The sequence below is a fragment of the Salmo salar genome, chromosome 15, assembly GCF_965601325.2.
Source record: "Salmo salar chromosome 15, fSalSal1, whole genome shotgun sequence".
Taxonomy (NCBI): Eukaryota; Metazoa; Chordata; class Actinopteri; order Salmoniformes; family Salmonidae; genus Salmo; species Salmo salar.
Window position 1 is genome coordinate 62,685,330 of NC_138305.1, and position 20,804 is coordinate 62,706,133.

Consider the following 20,804-nt stretch of genomic DNA (forward strand, 5'->3'; position numbering starts at 1 on the left):
AAACGTTTATGAGTGCTGGTGATTGTGTGAAACCCATTTCATATACAGTAAAATTCTTAACAATGATTTGTAATGCTATTTATTGACAGAATTGCGTGTGTGTGTGTGTGTGTACTTTCTTGCATTTGCTTGCTTGCATATGTGCATCTACATACAGTAAAACTCACCTTGGATGAAACTGCAGGCGATAATTATACACATTAATGTAGTGGTATGTGGCACACATTACCATTAACCCTAGGAGGTAACCTGTCTTTACCCAAAAAGAGGATCTTGGTTGAGGTACATACAGCAGGATACAGTACAGGTATGTGCTGGGAGGAGATAGGGATAGAGCTGTAGTTTGTGCCCGGTGGCATATAAGGGCCAACAGCAGGGGGTGCTACTTAGCCCTTGCTACCCTAATGAGAGAGGAAAGGCATAAAGAGAGGGAGACAGTCAGACAGACAGGCGGGAACTTGGGAGGGAGACATTACTTGATGTCCCAATGGGAAACTAACAGATAACACAGGTTTTGGCTCAAACGCTACCAACATTTTTGTCATTTTGAGATGACAAAAACACCCTTCCTTTCTCTCCTAGTCAATACCATAGGCTTCACATAGTATGTTTCTCTAACCTCAGAGCAGTCTGTGGTATAGGTCAATATGGGTCATGTGCAGTGTAGTGTGTTGTAGAACAGGTCAGTGAGTAGAGTGCCAGTCTTCCCTAGGGTAATGCCACCACCACCATGGGCACCTGCTCTATGGTGCTGTGTGTCACTGCTGCTGGCTGACTGACTAGATCATCTGTCACAGACAGCTCTGGTTTCATAGCACTAAATTCTGATCAACTCTGTTGGGGAAAGGGGAATACCTAGTCAGTTGTCCAACAGAAATGTGTCTTCCACATTTAACTCAACCCCTCTGAATCAGAGAGGTGCGGGGGGCTGCCTTAATCGACATCCACGTCTTCGGCACCCGGGGAACAGTGGGTTAACTGCCTTGTTCAGGGGCAGAATGACATATTTTTACCTTGTCAGCTCAGGGATTTGATCCATCAACCTTTCAGTTACTGGCGCAACGCTCTAACCACTAGGCTACCTGCAGCCCCAAAAGTGTGTGTGTGTGTGTGTGTGTGTGTGTGTGTGTGTGTGTGTGTGTGTGTGTGTGTGTGTACGCGCACGTGTGCGTGCATGCATATGTGTGCATAATATAATGCATATACGTGTGCATATGTGCGTGCATACGTGTGTACAAACTTGTGCATGAGAGAGACGTGATTGATGTGCACAGTCTAGTCTGTACTGGCTTGAGGAACCAGAGTATTCTGGTTCACAGTTCTACAGTGGAAAGACTAACTGGTCATTCTAATAAACAATTGCACGCTGGGCCTTAACTGTCTGTCCCTCTCTCCCTGGTTGTGCCTGGCACTGCCAAAGTCATGTCAACGCAGCTGCCAACTTCCTCACTGGCCCAGACACTGTGTGATCCACTCTCAACAATCTGTATGTGGGTTCTCCTCTCTCTCTCTCACGCTCTCGCTCTTTCTCTCTCTCTTTCTCTAACTATCCCCCTCTCTCTCAAACACAAACACACCCTTCGTAAGGCCTTTTCACACAGTGCAGTCTGTACATTTGGGAGCTCGCTTTAGTCAGAAACATAATCTGCCCCGTCGGTCTCACCGTCGGTCTCACCTTATAAAACAGATTGAAATCCCGCATTTCCAGTAACATATATATATATATATATATATATATATATATATATATATATATATATATATATATACACACACACATAACATATGACACTGGGATTCAAATTGCATGGCGAACCTGGGAGGCTTAGCAGAAATATGATTTGGTTCTGTATTACTGGTTTAGAAGAGACAAAACATGAAAGGCTTGAAATCCCCTTACGTCCGTGATTGCGTGGATGACTAATTGTGATATACAAGTCAGAAGTGTATGTTTGAACATGGATTTATACTTATGCACACTCTCTCATACACACACATTCGATCATATAGGTGGTAGTGCAGACAAAGGATGCACTACATAAAGCTTCTCTCCTTAGTTAACAATAGTGTCAGCTTTCCTACATGTTGTTTTGTTGCTACATGCCCTCAGTGTTCAACCCAAACAAGCTATTTCATCCTCATCCCATCTCAGTCTGAGCAAAGAATTCAATTGGGTTATCATCAAAAATGTCTCTATCAAAGTGTAGCATTCTGAAACCATTTTAGTGTGTGTAAGTTATCACATTGCATTCCTATCCAGAGTTAAGCAGCTCTAACCGACCATCTATAACCATTCCCTGTTCAGATGATGTATGTTGACTTACCATATGCTGTGTGTGGTTAGTGTTTTCATACTGATCGCTGTGTGTTGTGCTGCTTATCACACATTTTTTCTCTCTCTCTCTCTATCTCTCTCAATTACAATTACAATTTAAGGGGCTTTATTGGCATGGGAAACATATGTTTACATTGCCACAGCAAGTGAAATTGATAATAACCAAAACAGAAATAAACAATAAAAATTAAACATTAGACTCCAAAAGAATAAAGACATTTCAAATGTCATATTATGTCTACAGTATATACAGGGTGTCACGTGTGCTCCCTCTCCGGCCTCTAGGTCACCAGGCTGCTCATTATGGCGCACACCTGTCACCATTACATTTACATTTACATTTAAGTCATTTAGCAGACGCTCTTATCCAGAGCGACTTACAAATTGGTGCATTCACCTTATGATATCCAGTGGAACAACCACTTTACAATAGTGCATCTAAATCTTTTAAGGGGGGGGGGGGAGTTAGAAGGATTACTTTATCCTATCCTAGGTATTCCTTAAAGAGGTGGGGTTTCAGGTGTCTCCGGAAGGTGGTGATTGACTCCGCTGTCCTGGCGTCGTGAGGGAGCTTGTTCCACCATTGGGGTGTCAGAGCAGCGAACAGCTTTGACTGGGCTGAGCGGGAACTGTGCTTCCTCAGAGGTAGGGGGGCCAGCAGGCCAGAGGTGGATGAACGCAGTGCCCTTGTTTGGGTGTAGGGCCTGATCAGAGCCTGAAGGTATGGAGGTGCCGTTCCCTTCACAGCTCCGTAGGCAATCACCATGGTCTTGTAGCGGATGCGAGCTTCAACTGGAAGCCAGTGGAGAGAGCGGAGAGAGCGGGGTGACGTGAGAGAACTTGGGAAGGTTGAACACCAGACGGGCTGCGGCGTTCTGGATGCGTTGTAGGGGTTTAATGGCACAGGCAGGGAGCCCAGCCAACAGCGAGTTGCAGTAATCCAGACGGGAGATGACAAGTGCCTGGATTAGGACCTGCGCCGCTTCCTGTGTGAGGCAGGGTCGTACTCTGCGAATGTTGTAGAGCATGAACCTACAGGATCGGGTCACCGCCTTGATGTCAGTGGAGAACGACAGGGTGTTGTCCAGGATCACGCCAAGGTTCTTAGCACTCTGGGAGGAGGACACAAGGGAGTTGTCAACTGTGATGGCGAGATCATGGAACGGGCAGTCCTTCCCCGGGAGGAAGAGCAGCTCCGTCTTGCCGAGGTTCAGCTTGAGGTGGTGATCCGTCATCCACACTGATATGTCTGACAGACATGCAGAGATGCGATTCGCCGCCTGGTTATCAGAAGGGGGAAAGGAGAAGATTAATTGTGTGTCGTCTGCATAGCAATGATAGGAGAGACCATGTGAGGATATGACAGAGCCAAGTGACTTGGTGTATAGCGAGAATAGGAGAGGGCCTAGAACAGAGCCCTGGGGGACACCAGTGGTGAGAGCGCATGGTGCGGAGACAGATTCTCGCCACGCCACCTGGTAGGAGCGACCTGTCAGGTAGGACGCAATCCAAGCGTGGGCCGCGCCGGAGATGCCCAACTCTGAGAGGGTGGAGAGGAGGATCTGATGGTTCACAGTATCAAAGGCAGCAGATAGGTCTAGAAGGATGAGAGCAGAGGAGAGAGAGTTAGCTTTAGCAGTGCGGAGAGCCTCCGTGACACAGAGAAGAGCAGTCTCAGTTGAATGCCCAGTCTTGAAACCTGACTGATTAGGATCAAGAAGGTCATTCTGAGAGAGATAGCAGGAGAGCTGGCCAAGGACGGCACGTTCAAGAGTTTTGGAGAGAAAAGAAAGAAGGGATACTGGTCTGTAGTTGTTGACATCGGAGGGATCGAGTGTAGGTTTTTTCAGAAGGGGTGCAACTCTCGCTCTCTTGAAGACGGAACGGACGTAGCCAGCGGTCAAGGATGAGTTGATGAGCGAGGTGAGGAAGGGGAGAAGGTCTCCGGAAATGGTCTGGAGAAGAGAGGAGGGGATAGGGTCAAGTGGGCAGGTTGTTGGGCGGCCGGCCGTCACAAGACGCGAGATTTCATCTGGAGAGAGAGGGGAGAAAGAGGTCAAAGCACAGGGTAGGGCAGTGTGAGCAGGACCAGCGGTGTCGTTTGACTTAGCAAACGAGGATCGGATATCGTCAACCTTCTTTTCAAAATGGTTGAGTAGACTCAACAAGACATTAGACTCACCTGGACTCCATCACTTCCCTGATTACCTTCCCTATATATGTCTCTCCCTTTGGTTCCTTCCCTATATATGTCTCTCCCTTTGGTTCCTTCCCCCAGCGTCATTGTTTCTGTTTCATGTCTGTGCGTTGTTCGATGTTCTTGTTTTGTAGTAAGTTCCGTTTATTAAAACACTCACTCCCTGAACTGGCTTCCTGTCTCTCAGCGCACATCTTTACACAGGGGAAATAAATAAACATAAATATAGGTTGTATTTGCAATGGTGTTTGTTCTTCAGTGGTTGGCCTTTTCTTGTGGCAACAGGTCACAAATCTTTCTGCTGTGATTGCACACTCTGGTATTTCACCCAGTAGATATAGGAGTTTATCAAAATTAGATTTGTTTTCAAATTCTTTGTGGGTCTGTGTAATCTGAGGGAAGTAATATTGTCAAACATTTGGCAGGAGGTTAGGAAGTGCAGCTCAGTTTCCATTGAATTTTTTGGGCATAGCCTGTCTTCTCTTGAGAGGTAGGTCTGCCTTTGGCGGCCTTTCTCAATAGCAAGGCTATGCTCACTAAGTCTCTACATAGTCAAAGATTTCCTTAATTTTTGGTCAGTTATTCTGCCACTGTGTACTCTCTGTTTAGGGCCAAATAGCATTCTAGTTTGCTCTGCTTTTTTGTAAATTCTTTCCAATGTGTCAAGTAATTATCTTTTTGTTTTCTCATGATTTGGTTGGGTCTAATTGTGTTGCTGTCCTGGGGCTCTGTGGCGTCTGTTTGTGTTTGTGAACAGAGCCCCAGGACATGCTTGCTTAGGGGGCTCTTCGCCAGGTTTATTTCTCTGTAGTTGATGGCTTTGTTATGGAAGGTTTGAGAATCGCTTTCTTTTAGGTCATTGTAGAATTTAATGGCTCTTTTCTGGATTTTGATAATTAGCGGGTAGCGGCCTAATTCTGCTCTGCATGCATTATTTGGTGGTTAACATTGTACGCTGATTATATTTTTTTGCAGAATTCTGCATGCGGAGTCTGAATTTGGCTGTTTGTCCCATTTAGTGAATTCTTGGTTGGTGAGCGGACCCCAGACCTCACAACCATAAAGGGCAATGGGTTATATAACTGATTCAAGTATTTTTTGACAGATCCTAATTGATATGGTGAATTTTATGTTCCTTTTGATAGCATAGATGACCCTTCTTGCCTTGTCTCTCAGATCGTTCACAGCTTTGATGAAGTTACCTGTGGCGCTGATGTTTAGGCCGAGGTATGTATAGTTTTTTGTGTGCTCTATGGCAACAGTGTCTAGATGGAATTTGTATTCGTGGTCCTGGCAACTGGACCATATTATTTTCCAGAGAACCCCGAGTTGATTATCCCTTTTATACCATGGTTATAATTTAACATATTTGCCACTAAAATGTGTTAATTTGCATGTAGAAATGTGTTCAACATCCACTGAAGTAGCTAGCAAGTTTACTAGATAGCTACAGTAGTTGCCATTGTAACCAAACAAACAGACTTGCTAGTTTAACTAAACAAACCATCAGTCGAAGCTTGCTATTATGAAAATCGAATTCAACAATGCCAATAATGTTTTCAATCCGACTTTTGCTTTCAAAAGCAGCTCAAACATAGAACATTTAAGAATTAACTATAGCCATTGAAATCTGATATACTGTGCATTATAGGAAAATAATGTACGCTCTAGAATGCCCTTCAAGACAATCAGAAACTAGTATTCGTGGTATAATAACAGAGAACCCAACCTGGACTCATAGTACCATAGTAAACGTAAGTCCGGGACACTCCGATTAGTATGATATGTTACTTTTAGTATGGTATGTATTCATTTGTGGATGTCCATCATCCATTTCATATGATATGTTACAAATTACAATTCATATGATATGCTACGAATTGCTATTTGTACAATATGTTACAAATTTGCGAAAAAGGTATATGTTACAAATTCCAATTTGTTGTAGCTAATGTTAGCTAGGTGGCTAATGCTAACATTAGCTAGGATTGGGGTTAGAGGTTAGGGGTAACGGATTAAGGTTAGGGTTAAGGTTAGGAGTTAGGTTAAAGGGTTAGGGGAATGGTTAGTTAACCAGCTAAGTAATTGCAAAGTAGCTAAAGAGTAGTAAGTAGTTGAAAAGTTGCTGAAATATTAAAGTTGTCCGTGATGAAATTCAAACACACAACCTTAATAAGGTTGCTAGACATTTGCTTTCATACACCAACCCCTTTACCCCAACCACCACCCTACTTTTGTTTTGTCTTAAGAAACCTTCTGTCTTATGTAACCATACCAAACGTAACATATCATTCTAATATGATTCAGAGGGGTTGGGTTAAATTCTGAAGACACATTTCAGTTGAATGCATTCAGTTCTGCAACCTACTAAGTATCCCCCTTCCCTTTCCCTTTAATTTGAGTGTCCTGTATTTACATTTGAGACCAGGCTGGAGAACCATGGTCCCCAATTATCATGTGAAAGAATTAGGAAATGAGAAACACAGGGCTTTATTAGATAGCTACAACACAGGGATGACTGGGAGAAAGACTGCCCTGAAATACAAATCAAATGAAATGTATATTTTTATTTATCTAACCAGGAAACCAGAGACATATGAAGAAATATGATTATAACAAACTTACTTTTTGTTGCATATCACCCTGGTGCCAAATCAGGTTTCACATTAATTTTCTTTGCAATGAAACATAAAAAGTAATGAAATTAAAATATATATTTTCACTTAACACATTTTAAATATACTATGCCACAGATATTTTGTTCTTACACGGTAGTAGTTCCCAATGCATAGGAGTACATAACTAGTAGCAGTCCCTATATGGTACCACCATGGTACTACCATTTATCTCTGTGGTCCTAGCACCCTGTGGAGCAGTAATACAACAGAGGTCTTCCTGTGTGTCTGGTTGGGTCTGTCCCTCCACCAGATTGTTTATCAGTCCTGCCAGGCAGGGTCATGACCCCTGGGGGCTATTTTCAGGCCAGGGGTCACTGACCTCCATGGGTCACTTTCACTAACTGGGGAGGTCCAGCACTCCTCTGCCTCACTTTATCTTCCTCCACTCCCTCTTTCTCCTCTTATGTACCATATCTCCTCTCTGCTCCCCCTTAGGACTGTTGTCTTTATCACAGAGTTGATAACTAGAGGAGTGACATAGATGATATGTTATTATAAGTTGCCTAAAAGACCCATACATGTTAGTCAGAGGGTTGGTTGTGAGTTGTGTGTGGATGTGGGTCATCATGTCATGTGTAATGTCTGTTTGTCTGTCAGGGCCACAGGTCTCTAATGTTATCCAGGGACATACTTCTCTTCCCTGCTCCTCTCCATTCTCACTCTGAAGTGGGGCAGATTACAAGCTAGGCTTGTCTTTTATGTACCCACATCCATACCTACTAATGCAATCAGAGCCGGCCCTAGCCTTTTGGGGGCCCAAAGCAAAATGTTGTTGGTTTCCCCCTCTGTTTTAAAGTGAATTTCCTGCAATTCTACAAATTTTGCCAAAATGTTGCAATTTTAAAGCAAGTTTGCTACAATTCTACACCTTTGCTGTTTTTATTATATCAGAGTGAGAGTGACAAACAAAATCAATGGGGGCCCACCAGTCGGTAAATCAACCTTGATTACTACAAGTTTATATAGCTGTCCGCTAGACTAATTTACCAATCTACAAAATGTTTGCTACATGGGCTAATTGAGTGCCCGTCAGTGACTGACATATCAAGAGAAAAACTGCACACAACCAAATTTCGAAATTGCACCTTGTGTATTCTACTATTCAACAGTAAATTGAGACCCCGACTGAGTTCCTAAAGTTGACAGTTGCCTATCCCTGCTGTATACATTCAGTGGAGATCGGCCTTGTTGAAGGAAGCAGTAAGTGCAGTATTGACTGCCTCAACAGAGGGTTTTATCTGGCAACATGACACCTACTATCTGGAGATGATGGAAAAGGAACGAGATTACACAGCCAGGTGCATGCACACACACACACACACACACACACACACACACACACACACACACACACACACACACACACACACACACTCTTGTGCATTAACAGAGGCTGTGTGTAATGTGTGCTCTGAGTCAACAGACTGTCTCTTTTTACCTCATTAGCAAGCTGACCCCTCTGTTTAAGCCATTACAGGTGGGGCACAGTGAGGGGCGTATCCTGTGACCTGTCCTAACCTATCCTGTAGTGGAGGAAGGGTAGGATGGAACAAGGAAGTGAGAGGGGTTGCCAGTAGTGACACAACGCCCCCAGCAGTTGAAGGCTGGTGGTGGTGTTTCTAGAGACACAACCATGGTTCTTCCAACATTACCTGATGTTGTAAGGAAATAATGTGAGGGAAATAGGCACACGTGCACATATGCATGTGCACACACACATACTCACCATCCCAAACCCTCTCAGTCCTACCATTTCAGAGCTCCCCTCCGGCAGGCTAGCCCAGGGCCAGTGCCCAGCCCGGGGGGGGGGGGGGGGTAAGGGCTGGGTCAGTGGTGAATGCCCCTGAGTGGAGGCGAACAAGGCTGAGGCTGTGCTGCCTGTGTTTTATGTGTTTAGACTGTAAGCAGGATACTGTTGAGAAGCTGCTGCTAGTCACAGGCCTGTGAAAGACATTCTCCGTCCATAGCCTAGCCTCTGTGGTTTGTGCAGATTAGGCCAATTAGTATGTGTGATGGAGAGAACAGGGGAATGGAAGAATGGAGGAGTGACCATCACCTACAGGAACATAACACACCACTCCTGTCATCCTCAAAGAGCCTCTGATCACATTTCACGACATAAAGTTTGGAGTTAAGTAGCCCAGGGGCAGATCGAATGTGTCATCGTCCATTCCACATTATGGAGAAGTGGTTATGTTTTACACACGGTAGGTCAGGGTTTTAGGTTGTAGTGTCTCTTTACTCCCTGACCCTCACCCTCTTTTCTCTCTCTCTATTCTGGAATCTGTCACAAGACCAGTCAGCTGTCGCTGTTCACCAGGCACGCTGCTCTCTCAGAGACGCGTGCTTCTGGCAGTACAGAGACACACTGAGACACAGTCAACACGTATTCAGTAGGCCTGGCTACAGTAGTTGCCTGGTAGAGCAAAACAAACACCTTATCATCCATTCAACACCATGTAGAATCCGGAGATGTATGCCAGGTGCAATATATGTTCTTGTAGAATTGATAATTGTATGCAGCATAATTTGGTTTTATTTATAACTCTATGAAGTCTAGTAGTTTCTACCCATAGGGATAACTACTGTAATTAAGTGGATAAACATTTTACAGATTTTGTTTTTATCATTACACTAATTACACTAACCTATATAAAGCAGTGGACCAGTTCAGTGCCCTTGTGGTTAGAGCATTCGCCCTGAGATTGGAAGGTTGTGAGCTGGTCGAGTCATACCAAAGACTGTAAAAATGGGACCTGATGCGTCTCCACTTGGCAATCAGTGTTAAGGAGGTAAGGCCTTGCGATAGACTAGCGTCTTTTCCAGGTGGTGTATTTGTACATCAAGCTGCCTCATGCTACAGAAACGGGAGATGGGCTCCTACCCTGTAAGCCGTTCCGGCTCGCACAAGTGTTTTTAATGACATGTAGTTACATAAATATTATAATGTAGTGGACAGGTTTGTAGTTTTTCCACTGTTATTGCTGTGGTACAGTGGGACCCATAAATGATACACATGTCAGCAATTCAATGTGTAGTCTATTCTATTTTATATATATAAAATTGTGTGGAGAATGTGTAAAAGCAACAGGACAAGCGCTTAGTAGCCTAATAAAGGGTTTATAAACTGAGTGTACAAAACATTAGGAACACTTTCCTAATATTGAGTTGCACCCCCTTTTGCCCTCAGAACAGGCTAAATTCATCGGGGCATGGACTCTACAAGGTGGCTCGTGGATCTGCGTACCGACATCCATATTTCCTGAAATGTAACACATTTAGCCTTTGTGCAGAGATAATATTATGCCATTCTATAACTATTTGAATGCAATTTTACTCATTTTCTCCACGTGGCAGAGAGAAAAAATTGCAGTTTTATTTTCTTGCAATTCTACACATTTTGCCATAGGGTGGAGGCAAATGTTTGCTGTTTTTAAAATGATTGATTAATGGGCCCCACCCTGGTATTAATTCCACCATGCTACAAATTTACCAATCTAAAAATGTTTTGCTGCAAGGGCTAATTAAGTGACTGCTGATATACAACCACATTTCGAAATTGCACCTTGTGTATTCTATTATTCTAACTCTCAACAGTAGTTTTTAGTTGTGTATTTTTGTTTTGTTGCCTTATTTGGCCCATCCTCGATCAATGTCGTGGAAAGAGCAGGTGTTCCTAATGTTTTGTTGTCCATCTGGCAACTTTCCACAACATTTACTAAAGAATGGCTTTGAGAAGTTTGAGAAATATACTACATTGACTTAAGATTTCCTTTGGTTAGAGCAGAGAAGACTGACACCAGAGGACTTTTTGTTGTCGAAATGTTTTTTTTTGCTGGGAGGAGTGAGCTGCTGCAGCAGTCGGGTGAACTAGAACGAACTATTGCTGGAGATCACTGTTGGGAGGAGGGAGAGTGGATAATTACGGACAAGGAAAGGGCTTCGGGCGTTTTCTCTTACTTTGTTGTTAATGGAAATATGTCTCTAAATTCGCGATTGAGTTTTTATTCGTTTTGACTTCGTTCTCTCCGGACATAGTGAAAGAAGATAAACTAGGTGGATCTTTTCAGTACACGGACACCGTGCTGCGGGGAGCTCAACCAGTGAACTTTTCATATGGAATCCATGCAATGGAACCAGGCTTCTGTTGTGTTGACTGAGCTGTATAAGTGTTATTGCAATATGTAGTGCATGCATTCGCATAAAGGGAACATATTCAACTAGCCCCGGAATTTTAGGGCACTTGTTTCACTTCACAAGCAGGTCTGGAGGTATTTGGAGAGCGTTCAATCCTGCAGTCATTTTTTCTTCTAAGGAATACTGAATGATTTCAAGGCTGAGACAGGGACAACTTTCTCAAGCAGAGGTGTCTGTCACCCACCACGGGTCGCCACCGTTTTTGTAGTCAACCAATTGCGTATGGTCACGGATTAAAAGTGCGCGAAAGGCAAATCTTCATAACCATAGACTTTATGGAGGGCCAAGGCGACCAGGCAGCCGCCTTCGTAGAACCCGAGGCGGACGGCGCGGTGTCTGACAGTTTTTCCAAACTCTGGACAGACGTGATGGGGATGCTGGTAAGTTTGGGGGCAGTTTGGTTTGGGGGAGGGGAGACAGGAAGGTAACAACCAACTGAGAAAAGCTTTTCAACTGTGGCCCTCAAAGGGGGACAGTCATTGCCCATTCAGTAGTTGATGCTGGTTAATGCATGTAGGCTTAAATCACGTCCCAAAACAACAACGCAAGGGAAGCGGTTCTATTTCTCAAAGCGCCAAGCTCAACGTTTACTTTCCATCCTCCATGCCCAACGTGTGGGTTTCGGATTCGGGTATTTCCCTTCTTCAACCTGTTCACGGGGAGCTCTTCTGTATTTGAGGTGATCGGATTTGAATGAAACTTGGAATCCTAGGAAAATGGTATGTTGCTCTTGATGTGGAAAAGTAACTGTTTGTGTGCTGTTATTCAAGTCCACTTGAGCTGCGAAGATGTCAGCAGTTACATCTTTGCAGATCAAGCTTCATTGCAATTCGTTGATTTAACTTCACTGTCGCATTGTTACACCATTGTAACAGTTCCCTTACAAAAAAAAAATATTGCTGTTTTGAAACTGCAGTAAAAGTGCAGTAACTGCAGTGGACTGTAGTATTTTGGACGCAGTATTTGCAGAATAACTGCAGTGTACTACAGTTATACCGCACTGTAACTGCAGTTACACTGCAAAATAACTATAGTAAAAACAGTATTATTTTGGACGCAATATTTGCAGCATACTGCAGTTATACTGCACCCTAATTAAGCAATAAGGCCAGAGGAGTTGCGGATGTGTGGTACATGGCCAATATATGAAGGCTAAGGGCTGTTCTTAACCACTACGCAACGCCGAGTGCCTGGACACATCCCTTAGCAGTGGTATATTGGCCATGTATCACAACCCCCTGAGGAGCCTTATTGCTATTATAAGCTGGTTACCAATGTAATTAGAGCAGTAAAACTAAATGTTTTGTCATACCCGTGGTATACTGTCTCATATACGATGGCTTTTAGCCAAACCGAATTCAGGGCTCAAACCACCCAGTTTATAACTGCAGTTAAACTACACTGTACTGCAGTTATACTGCACTCTAACTGCAGTCTTTTTTCGTAAGAGTTCGTTAAGTTTTAGATGAGTTGAGCACCGCTAATGCCTGAAACACTTGTTGCTGTGCTACTGTAATGGAATGTTACTTTGGGAAGGTTATGATGAGAAACATTGTTGCAAATTGCATTTCTCAAATCAGATTGTCACATTTCAGGACTGAAAATATTTCATTGTAAGTTTTTCTTGTTAGTCCAATATCAGTGTGGACCTTCAAGCACGTTGGAATAATAATTGGCACTGTTTTGACTACAGTATCACTTTGATGTCAAGCAATCGTAGTCCTCATAGGCCTATACCAATCCACATCTACCTAAAGTGCATGGCAAATCCTGCAATTAAGATAAGGAAACGGTCACGTTCATCTACATAATCACCTTTGCCTCATGTTTTTTGTTAGGGGCCAGGGTGACACAGCCATCTTGACGTGTGTGGGCCATTGGATCTGATTGATCAGTAGAGCAAATGTGTTTTGGTCTTTGCCAGTGTGAATGGTGTTTCGTTTGAAAATCAACGTGTTAATTTGGTCTCGTCTGGCTCAGTAGATGTGAATGGAGTGTGAAAGGGCCTAGCACAGAAGATAGAGACAGAGGTGTGTGTGTGTGTGTGTGTTACTGTGTGTGGGGTGTGTGTAATTGATGAAAGTGTCTTCTGGCCTCTGACTCGGGGTGGGAGACATGGGACTCCTGCCAGGCAATTTTACCAGATGTAGTACTTTGGAGGCAAATGTCTAGCAGTGCTCTTTGATGTCTTTCTCCTGCCTGCAGATGGAACGCACACACACACACAAACACACACACACGCACACGCACACACACACACACACACACACACACACACACACACACACACACACACACACACACACACACACACACACACACACACACACACACACACACACACACACACACACACACACACACACACACACACACACACACAGAAACACTAGTGTGACACCTCCTCCATAGGTGACTGCAAGCCACAGCCTTTCACACATCCTCCCTTCTCACGGATACCTGAGACTGGGGCATGTGGTCTTTTAATGGATGTTATATCACCAATAATGTAATTATGATTAGGTATGCACGATATATCGGTGAACATATCGGAATTGGCCAATATTAGCTAAAAATGCCAACATTGGTATCGGCCGATGTCGAGTTTAACACCCAATGTGCTAAACCGATGTAAAAGCTGACGTGCATACCTATATAACGTAGGTACATGACATAATGATGCCACGTAAAATGTTGCGCTATACGTGCAACACAGCATTCCTAAACTAGTCCACAATCTCTGCTGTGCGGATCAAGCAGTCACCAAGTCAAGCAGTCATTTGAAAGAGTAACAACATTTCAGTGAGACAACTCAAAGGCAAAATACATTAAAGCCAAGATAATGGAATTCATTGCCCTTGACAATCAACGGTTCTCTGTCGTGGGTGATGTTGGCTTTTGCCGACTGGTTGCGCACCGGTTAACACTACCAACTGCGCTATTTTTCCGATGTTGCCCTACCGGAGTTACACAGTAATAGAGTCACTGCTATTAGCTTCACGACATACATACTATGGAACGCCGTGTGGGTCTTTGCATGTCAAAAAAGATACAGTAACACTGTCAAAGCTGTACAAAAAAAGTCTGCAAACAAGCAAACACCGGCCACGAACGATGTGTTTACAATACCGCATTGGTAATAAAGCATAATTTGTTCGACCGCAACTTCTGGGGTAGCTAGCTTTAGCTTGGTACCTAGCTAACACCAATACAACCAGCCTGAAAACAATGACCAGTAAAAACTGCAGTCATTTTCATTATTCTTAGCAATGATTTAGGAATCCTTGTCAGTAAGTATTAGCTAGGTTGCCACTTGTTCTTCGCCTATTGAAATTGAACTTCAGTTCATGAAAATAAATATCTAGCCAGCTACTTTTATTTATTTATTAATTTCACCTTTATTTAACCAGGTAGGCAAGTTGAGAACAAGTTCTCATTTACAATTGCGACCTAGCCAAGATAAAGCAAAGCTGTTCGACAACATACAACAACACAGAGTTACACATGGAGTAAAACAAACATACAGTCAATAATACAGTAGAGAAATAAGTCAATACAATGTGAGCAAATGAGGTGAGATAAGGGAGGTAAAGGCAAAAAAAGTAAATACAATATAGCAAGTAAAACACTGGAATGGTAGATTTGTAGTAGAAGAAAGTGCAAAGTAGAAATAAATAATGGGGTGCAAAGGAGCAAAATAAATAAAATAAATAAATACAGGAGGGGAAGCGGTAGTTGTTTGGGCTAAATTATAGATGGGCTATGTACAGGTGCAGTGATCTGTGAGCTGCTCTGACAGCTGGTGCTTAAAGCTAGTGAGGGAGATAAGTGTTTCCAGTTTCAGAGATTTTTGTAGTTAACCCTGTTGCCCAAAGCTAACGTTGTAAGCAGCCAGCTAGCTTCATCCGGCTAGTGAGGCTCGACCTTACTGGGTTATGTGTTGTGAAGCTAGCCACAATAAGGATTAGGCACAATAGTGGAATTTGTGTTTTGCCTTCAAAATAAAAGTATGTCATTGACAGTGATGCAAATTAAAACAAATAGTATAATTATGCAATACTTTTATTTTGAAGGCTAACCGCAAAGTCCACTATTGTGGCTAATCCTTATTGTGGCTAGCTTCACATAGATGGGTCCGACCACCATTAATCAAATAAGAACTGTCTTATAAATTAGGGTTATTTTAGATGATGACACCTAGCTAGATAACTAGCTAACTATAGCTACTGAAACAGATTATGTCGTTTTGCTATGTTTTTGGGGAAAAACATTGTTTGCATCCATGAGCTAGCTAGCTTTTTTTTTATGACTAGCACTGTAGGTGCGCGAGACAACTTTACCAGCATCATAACATACGTATCGATGAATCGTTGTGACATATGAAATACAAGTGATAGTGTAATCAATGTGTAATAACTACGTAAAAAATGTATGAGCGCGTTAAATTACTATGTGACGTGCAGTCATATTCAGGTCCTGATTGGTCAACAAGCTTATTTGACACGTCAAATAGTATTAAATATAATATTTTTTGTCACGCAAAGACCCAAACGGTGTTCCATAGAAATCCTTGTTGAGAATGAAAGAAAAATATCGGATATCGGTATCGGCCAAAAATGTCATATCGGTGCATCACTAATTATGATGTCACAGAACAGAGACACATCGGATTTAATGTTTTTCACACTGGTCACTATTAGGTCAGTCAATAACCGTTAGAATATAAAAAATATATATGCAGTACTAGTCAAACGTTTGGACACACCTACTCATTCAAGGTTTTTTCTTTATTTTTACTATTTTCTACATTGTAGAATAATAGTGAAGACATAAAAACTATGAAATAACACATATGGAATCATGTAGTAACCAAAAAAGTGTTAAACAAATCAAAATATATTGAGAAGCATTTATTTGGGCTGCAATCTGAGGTGCAGTTAACTCTAATTAACTTATCCTCTGCAGCAGAGGTAACTCTGGGTCTTCCTTTTCTGTGGCGGTCCTCATGAGAGCCAGTTTCATCATAGGGCTTGATGGTTTTTGCAACTGCACTTGAAGAAACTTTCAAAGTTCTTGAAATTTTGCAGATAGACTGACCTTCATGTCTGAAAGTAATGATGGACTGTCGTATCTCTTTGCTTATTTGAGCTGTTCTTGTCATTATATGGACTTGGTATTTTACCAAATAGGTCTATCTTCTGTATACCACCCCTACCTTGTCACAACACAACTGATTGGCTCAAACGCATTAAGAAGGAAAGAAATTCTACAAATGTACTTTTAACAAGGCACACCTGTTAATTGAAATGCATTCCAGGTGATTACCTCATGAGCTGGTTGAGTGAATGCCAAGAGTGTGCAAAGCTGTCATCAAGGCAAAGGGTGGCTACTTTGAATATATTTTTTTGTTGATTACAATTTTTTTTTAACCTTTATTTAACAAGGCAAGTCAGTTAAGAACAAATTCTTATTTACTATGACAGCCTAGGAACAGTGGGTTAACTGCCTTGTTCAGGGGCAGAACGACAGATTCTTTACCTTGTCCGCTCAGGGATTCAATCTAGCAACCTTTCGGTTACTGGCCCCATGCTCTTAACACTAGGCTACCTGCCTCCCCAATCTGAGATGTCTTTATGAATCTAACCATCCCATTGGGCATAGATGTCAATTCAACGTCTATTCCACGTTGGTTCAACGTGATTCCATGAAAACAGCTTTGATCAAATCAAATAAAATTGTATTTGTCACATGCGCCAAATACAATAGGTGTAACCTATTGTGAAATGCTTACTTACAAGCCCTTAACCAACTACGCAGTTTTAAGAAAAAATAAGTGTGCCTACTGCACTGGCCGATCGGATAGCTCAAATCACCGTCTCAAATCAAGTTTGATACAAGCCTAAGTGAGATTTCACAACTTTTAAAACCGTGACCAGAGAGAGACTGTCAAAGAATACAGCAAAGACCTGCAGTTGTTATTAGTGAGTTCATGTCTAAGTTTTTATTCAGCACTGTCAACACTGTTTTTATTCAACACTATTACAAAATATAAAATGCGCTTCTCCCTACTTCCGCTCTTGCTGCAGCTGCAATGAATGAGTTGCAAAGTGTATCGATCGCACTGCGTTTTGATTGTTTTTATCAGCTCGTCGTGTCTATTTAAAAATGGAGGAATATTTCACTTTCTCTGGTCACATGAACAACATGAACTTGTGAATGAGGCAGATGCGGTGTGACTCGAGCTTCGCCATCAGGTGGAAGACGGTGTCCCCTCTCTCTGGTCAGTCTCACCGGAGGAAAGGAAGGAGAGAGCAGGGACCGTGAGATGCGGACCCTTTACTACTCTCCCTCCCGTCGCTGCCATGTTCAAAACAACTGGGAGCTTGTACATCTCTGACTTGGGAGGTCGTAAAACAACTAGATCCGACTGGGAAAAATCTTTTTGAACGGTGATCCAACTCTGAATTGTGACGACCCTCCCAGTCTGTCTGCCGTATTCTTTCTTTTTGCTCTTGTTTTCCTTATTAGGATGTTGTTGGGTGGAGCTGGGAGGGTCGTCAGTGAAATGGGACACACCTGGGCCCGTCCCGGGATAAATACACCTCTTCCCCATTCATTGAGGAGACACTCTCCATTTCATAGAATTTTTTTTTAACCTTTATTTAACTAGGGAAGTCAGTAAGAACACATTCTTATTTACAAAGACGGCCTATAAACAGTGGGTTAACTGCCTTGTTCAGGATGACAGATTTTTACATTGTCAGCTCAGGGATTCAATCTAACAACCTTTCGGTTACTTGCCCAACACTCTAACCACTAGGCTACCTGCCTTGCAGTGCAGACACACTGTTTGATATTGGTTGTGGCATTTTTTGGGGCAGGTTTTGTTTGATTGCTTTGGAATCTTTCAACACTCCTCATTATCCCCTGTATACACGCAACCACTCACTTACTCTACTGATTACTGACTACACACACCATTGTTAATTGTATGTAGGTTACCTCAGTTAATAAATATATTTTTGTTATTCCTTATCTCCACATTGTCTCCCTTTTTGTTTCGGGCTTTGAGCCGGTTCGTGACAGAATTTTAAGACGGAAACTCTGTCATCTTTCTAGAGCTCCGACTTTCCGACCTAAAGATCACTGACGTCATGATTTGACCTAGTTTTTTTCACTGAGTTCCCAGTTGTCTTGAAAGCACCATGACCCATCAGATGAAGGTACTGTCAGTCTAGGAAAACATAAAATCAAATTATTTGCAAATTATTTCAATTTATGCTCAGCTGTTCTTCGCAAGTGCTACACCAACTGATCTATTTTGTTATCAAAGCTCGAGTTTTGAAATATAATATGGTCTGAGAATAACAATATTGACAGGCCAGACAATATGCTGTGATAATGTATTAGGCCTACTGCACAAACCTCATTCCTACATAACTGTTTTTATTAGGTTAATGTAACCTTTTATAAGTCATGTTTAAAAAAGATATATATATATATATATATATATATATATATATATCTCGGCTTGCTTTAGACTGCAAAGTGATCTTGACTCAGAAAAGGTTGGTGACCAATGCTCTAGAAAAACAGACTGGAAATGGCTTGAATACTGTAGCTCAGCAGCCAACACGCCATCTGAAATCTGTGGTGTTTCACTCAGTATTTCTCAAAGTTATTACAGGGCCAACAATATATTAAATCCCCAATGTTTATGAAACATGTACAGTTCAATGGGCCTCAACACAATTGATTCCCTATCATTTTGGCAGCAAAATGGCCATGCTATATTTAGTTTGTTTTTAGTACGTAAGGCTTTTCTATGGCCTTTGTCTCTGGGGCCCTACATAAGAATGCCCTTTTGAGTTAGCTAGTGCCTGGGCCTATTAAAACATCTGCTGTTACAGATTAGTATGTACAGCAGCTGGTTGGAGTTGACACAGCTTCTCAGTAACCTAATGGATGTAAAGTATGCACCGTTTTTTCCCCCTGATATAAATCTAATCTAGCTAATTTGGTCATATGACGTGTCCACCACTGCAGTTTCTTTGTCACTCAGTACAGTTTTAACTGCATTAGAGAGACTCGGATACAGTAGGCTAATGACCAGGAAGTGAATTGAAATTCCAGTTCAAGAATAAATTAATTGAATTATAATTGATCCTAAACCTATCAATGACTGTGTAATGAAATAAGAATTTGTTCTTAACTGACTTGCCTAGTTAAATAAAGGTTAAACTTTTTTTTTTTAAATGACAAGGTGATTCATTATTCATCATAGTTAACTAAAGCTCAGAGGGATATGGTCCTGTGTGTCATGCTGCCTTTGGTGTTATTGCTTGGAGCCCATCTGGCTGAGGTTAAACCACTTCTAGGAACGTTTTTCATGAGAATACCTCAGTGAGCCAGTCATTTGTTTGTGGTTGCAACCGGGTATACACAGCCCTAATTCAATTAACGGTCTGGGGCTGTTACAGGGTATAAAGCTGTTGCATTAATTGTGCATTGGCATTACTGTTGCATGAACAGGGTTAGTAGTCTGGAACAGACCGAATTGGGTCTCCTCAAATCGGACCTTAAAATGTTTTGTATGATGGGTGTTGTTAATCTTGTGTAGCTTTCCAAAATAATGTAAAAGGCCATGTATAACATTTCCACAGTGTGACTGTGTATGGATGCAGGTGTGTATGGGTGGATATGTGGAAGTACCACTCCTCAACAGCACATAGTACACAATTTAGTACACCTTTAATACCTCCCTCTGCAAATGGTGTCTGAGTTCATACCATGTTGTTTTAGCTGGCATAGCAGTTAGTTCAAACAGTGATTTTGCTGTAGTCTGCGTCAGCCTCTAATTTGAACACATATCTGGACAGCTGACAGTCCTCCCAGGCAGCTAGTCTCAAAGAGCTCTTTCATCCCAATCTGCATGGATTTTTTTCTTCAATGTTAAGCATCAAGAAGACATTTTATTAGTTGAGAAAGGAGTATCTGTTAGGAGTGTAAAGTTGTTCAGATCTCAATACAGTATTAGTGTGTTTTGTCTCCATCTCAAGGGCTAGTTCACACTTCACATATGCTGAATGCCATTTTCCTGTTACTCAGCCTTTGATGTGTTTTATTAGAGTGAGCCCCTTCAGCCCACATGTATTTTAAAACTCTCGACTGTGACAACATATGGTCAACGTAACAGAAACCTCCATTTGTTCAAAGAGCTTTTCCTCCTCCCATGTGGCATTGTGTAGTCTGCCTCAGCCTCAGCCCCCCCTCTGTCGTAGCCCAGCCTAGTATAGCCACATTTGAGCCTAGAATGGACAGATCAGCTCAGATCTACCCCTCCCAGTCCTGGCTCTTATTGTTGGTGTCAGGGGCCAGGCAGTGCTGGCAGGTTTTT

At 42.3% G+C, this 20,804-nt stretch overlaps 1 protein-coding gene across 6 annotated transcripts in view; it reads left to right on the forward strand.

The window, feature by feature from the left end:
* LOC106571830 (SAM and SH3 domain-containing protein 1) overlaps nucleotides 1-20,804 on the forward strand; it is a 335,706-nt gene that overhangs the window by 211,545 nt on the left and 103,357 nt on the right. Inside the window, exon 1 of one of the 6 annotated variants that reach the window (XM_082961934.1) lies at nucleotides 11,058-11,787. The exons of 4 other annotated variants lie outside the window; for them this stretch is intronic. In XM_082961934.1, coding sequence (XP_082818060.1) covers nucleotides 11,683-11,787 — 105 coding nt within the window. In that variant the 5' untranslated portion in view covers nucleotides 11,058-11,682. Of the gene's footprint in view, nucleotides 1-11,057; nucleotides 11,788-11,848; nucleotides 12,127-20,804 lie in introns of those variants that run through there. One more of the 6 variants, XM_082961935.1, reaches the window with a different exon arrangement.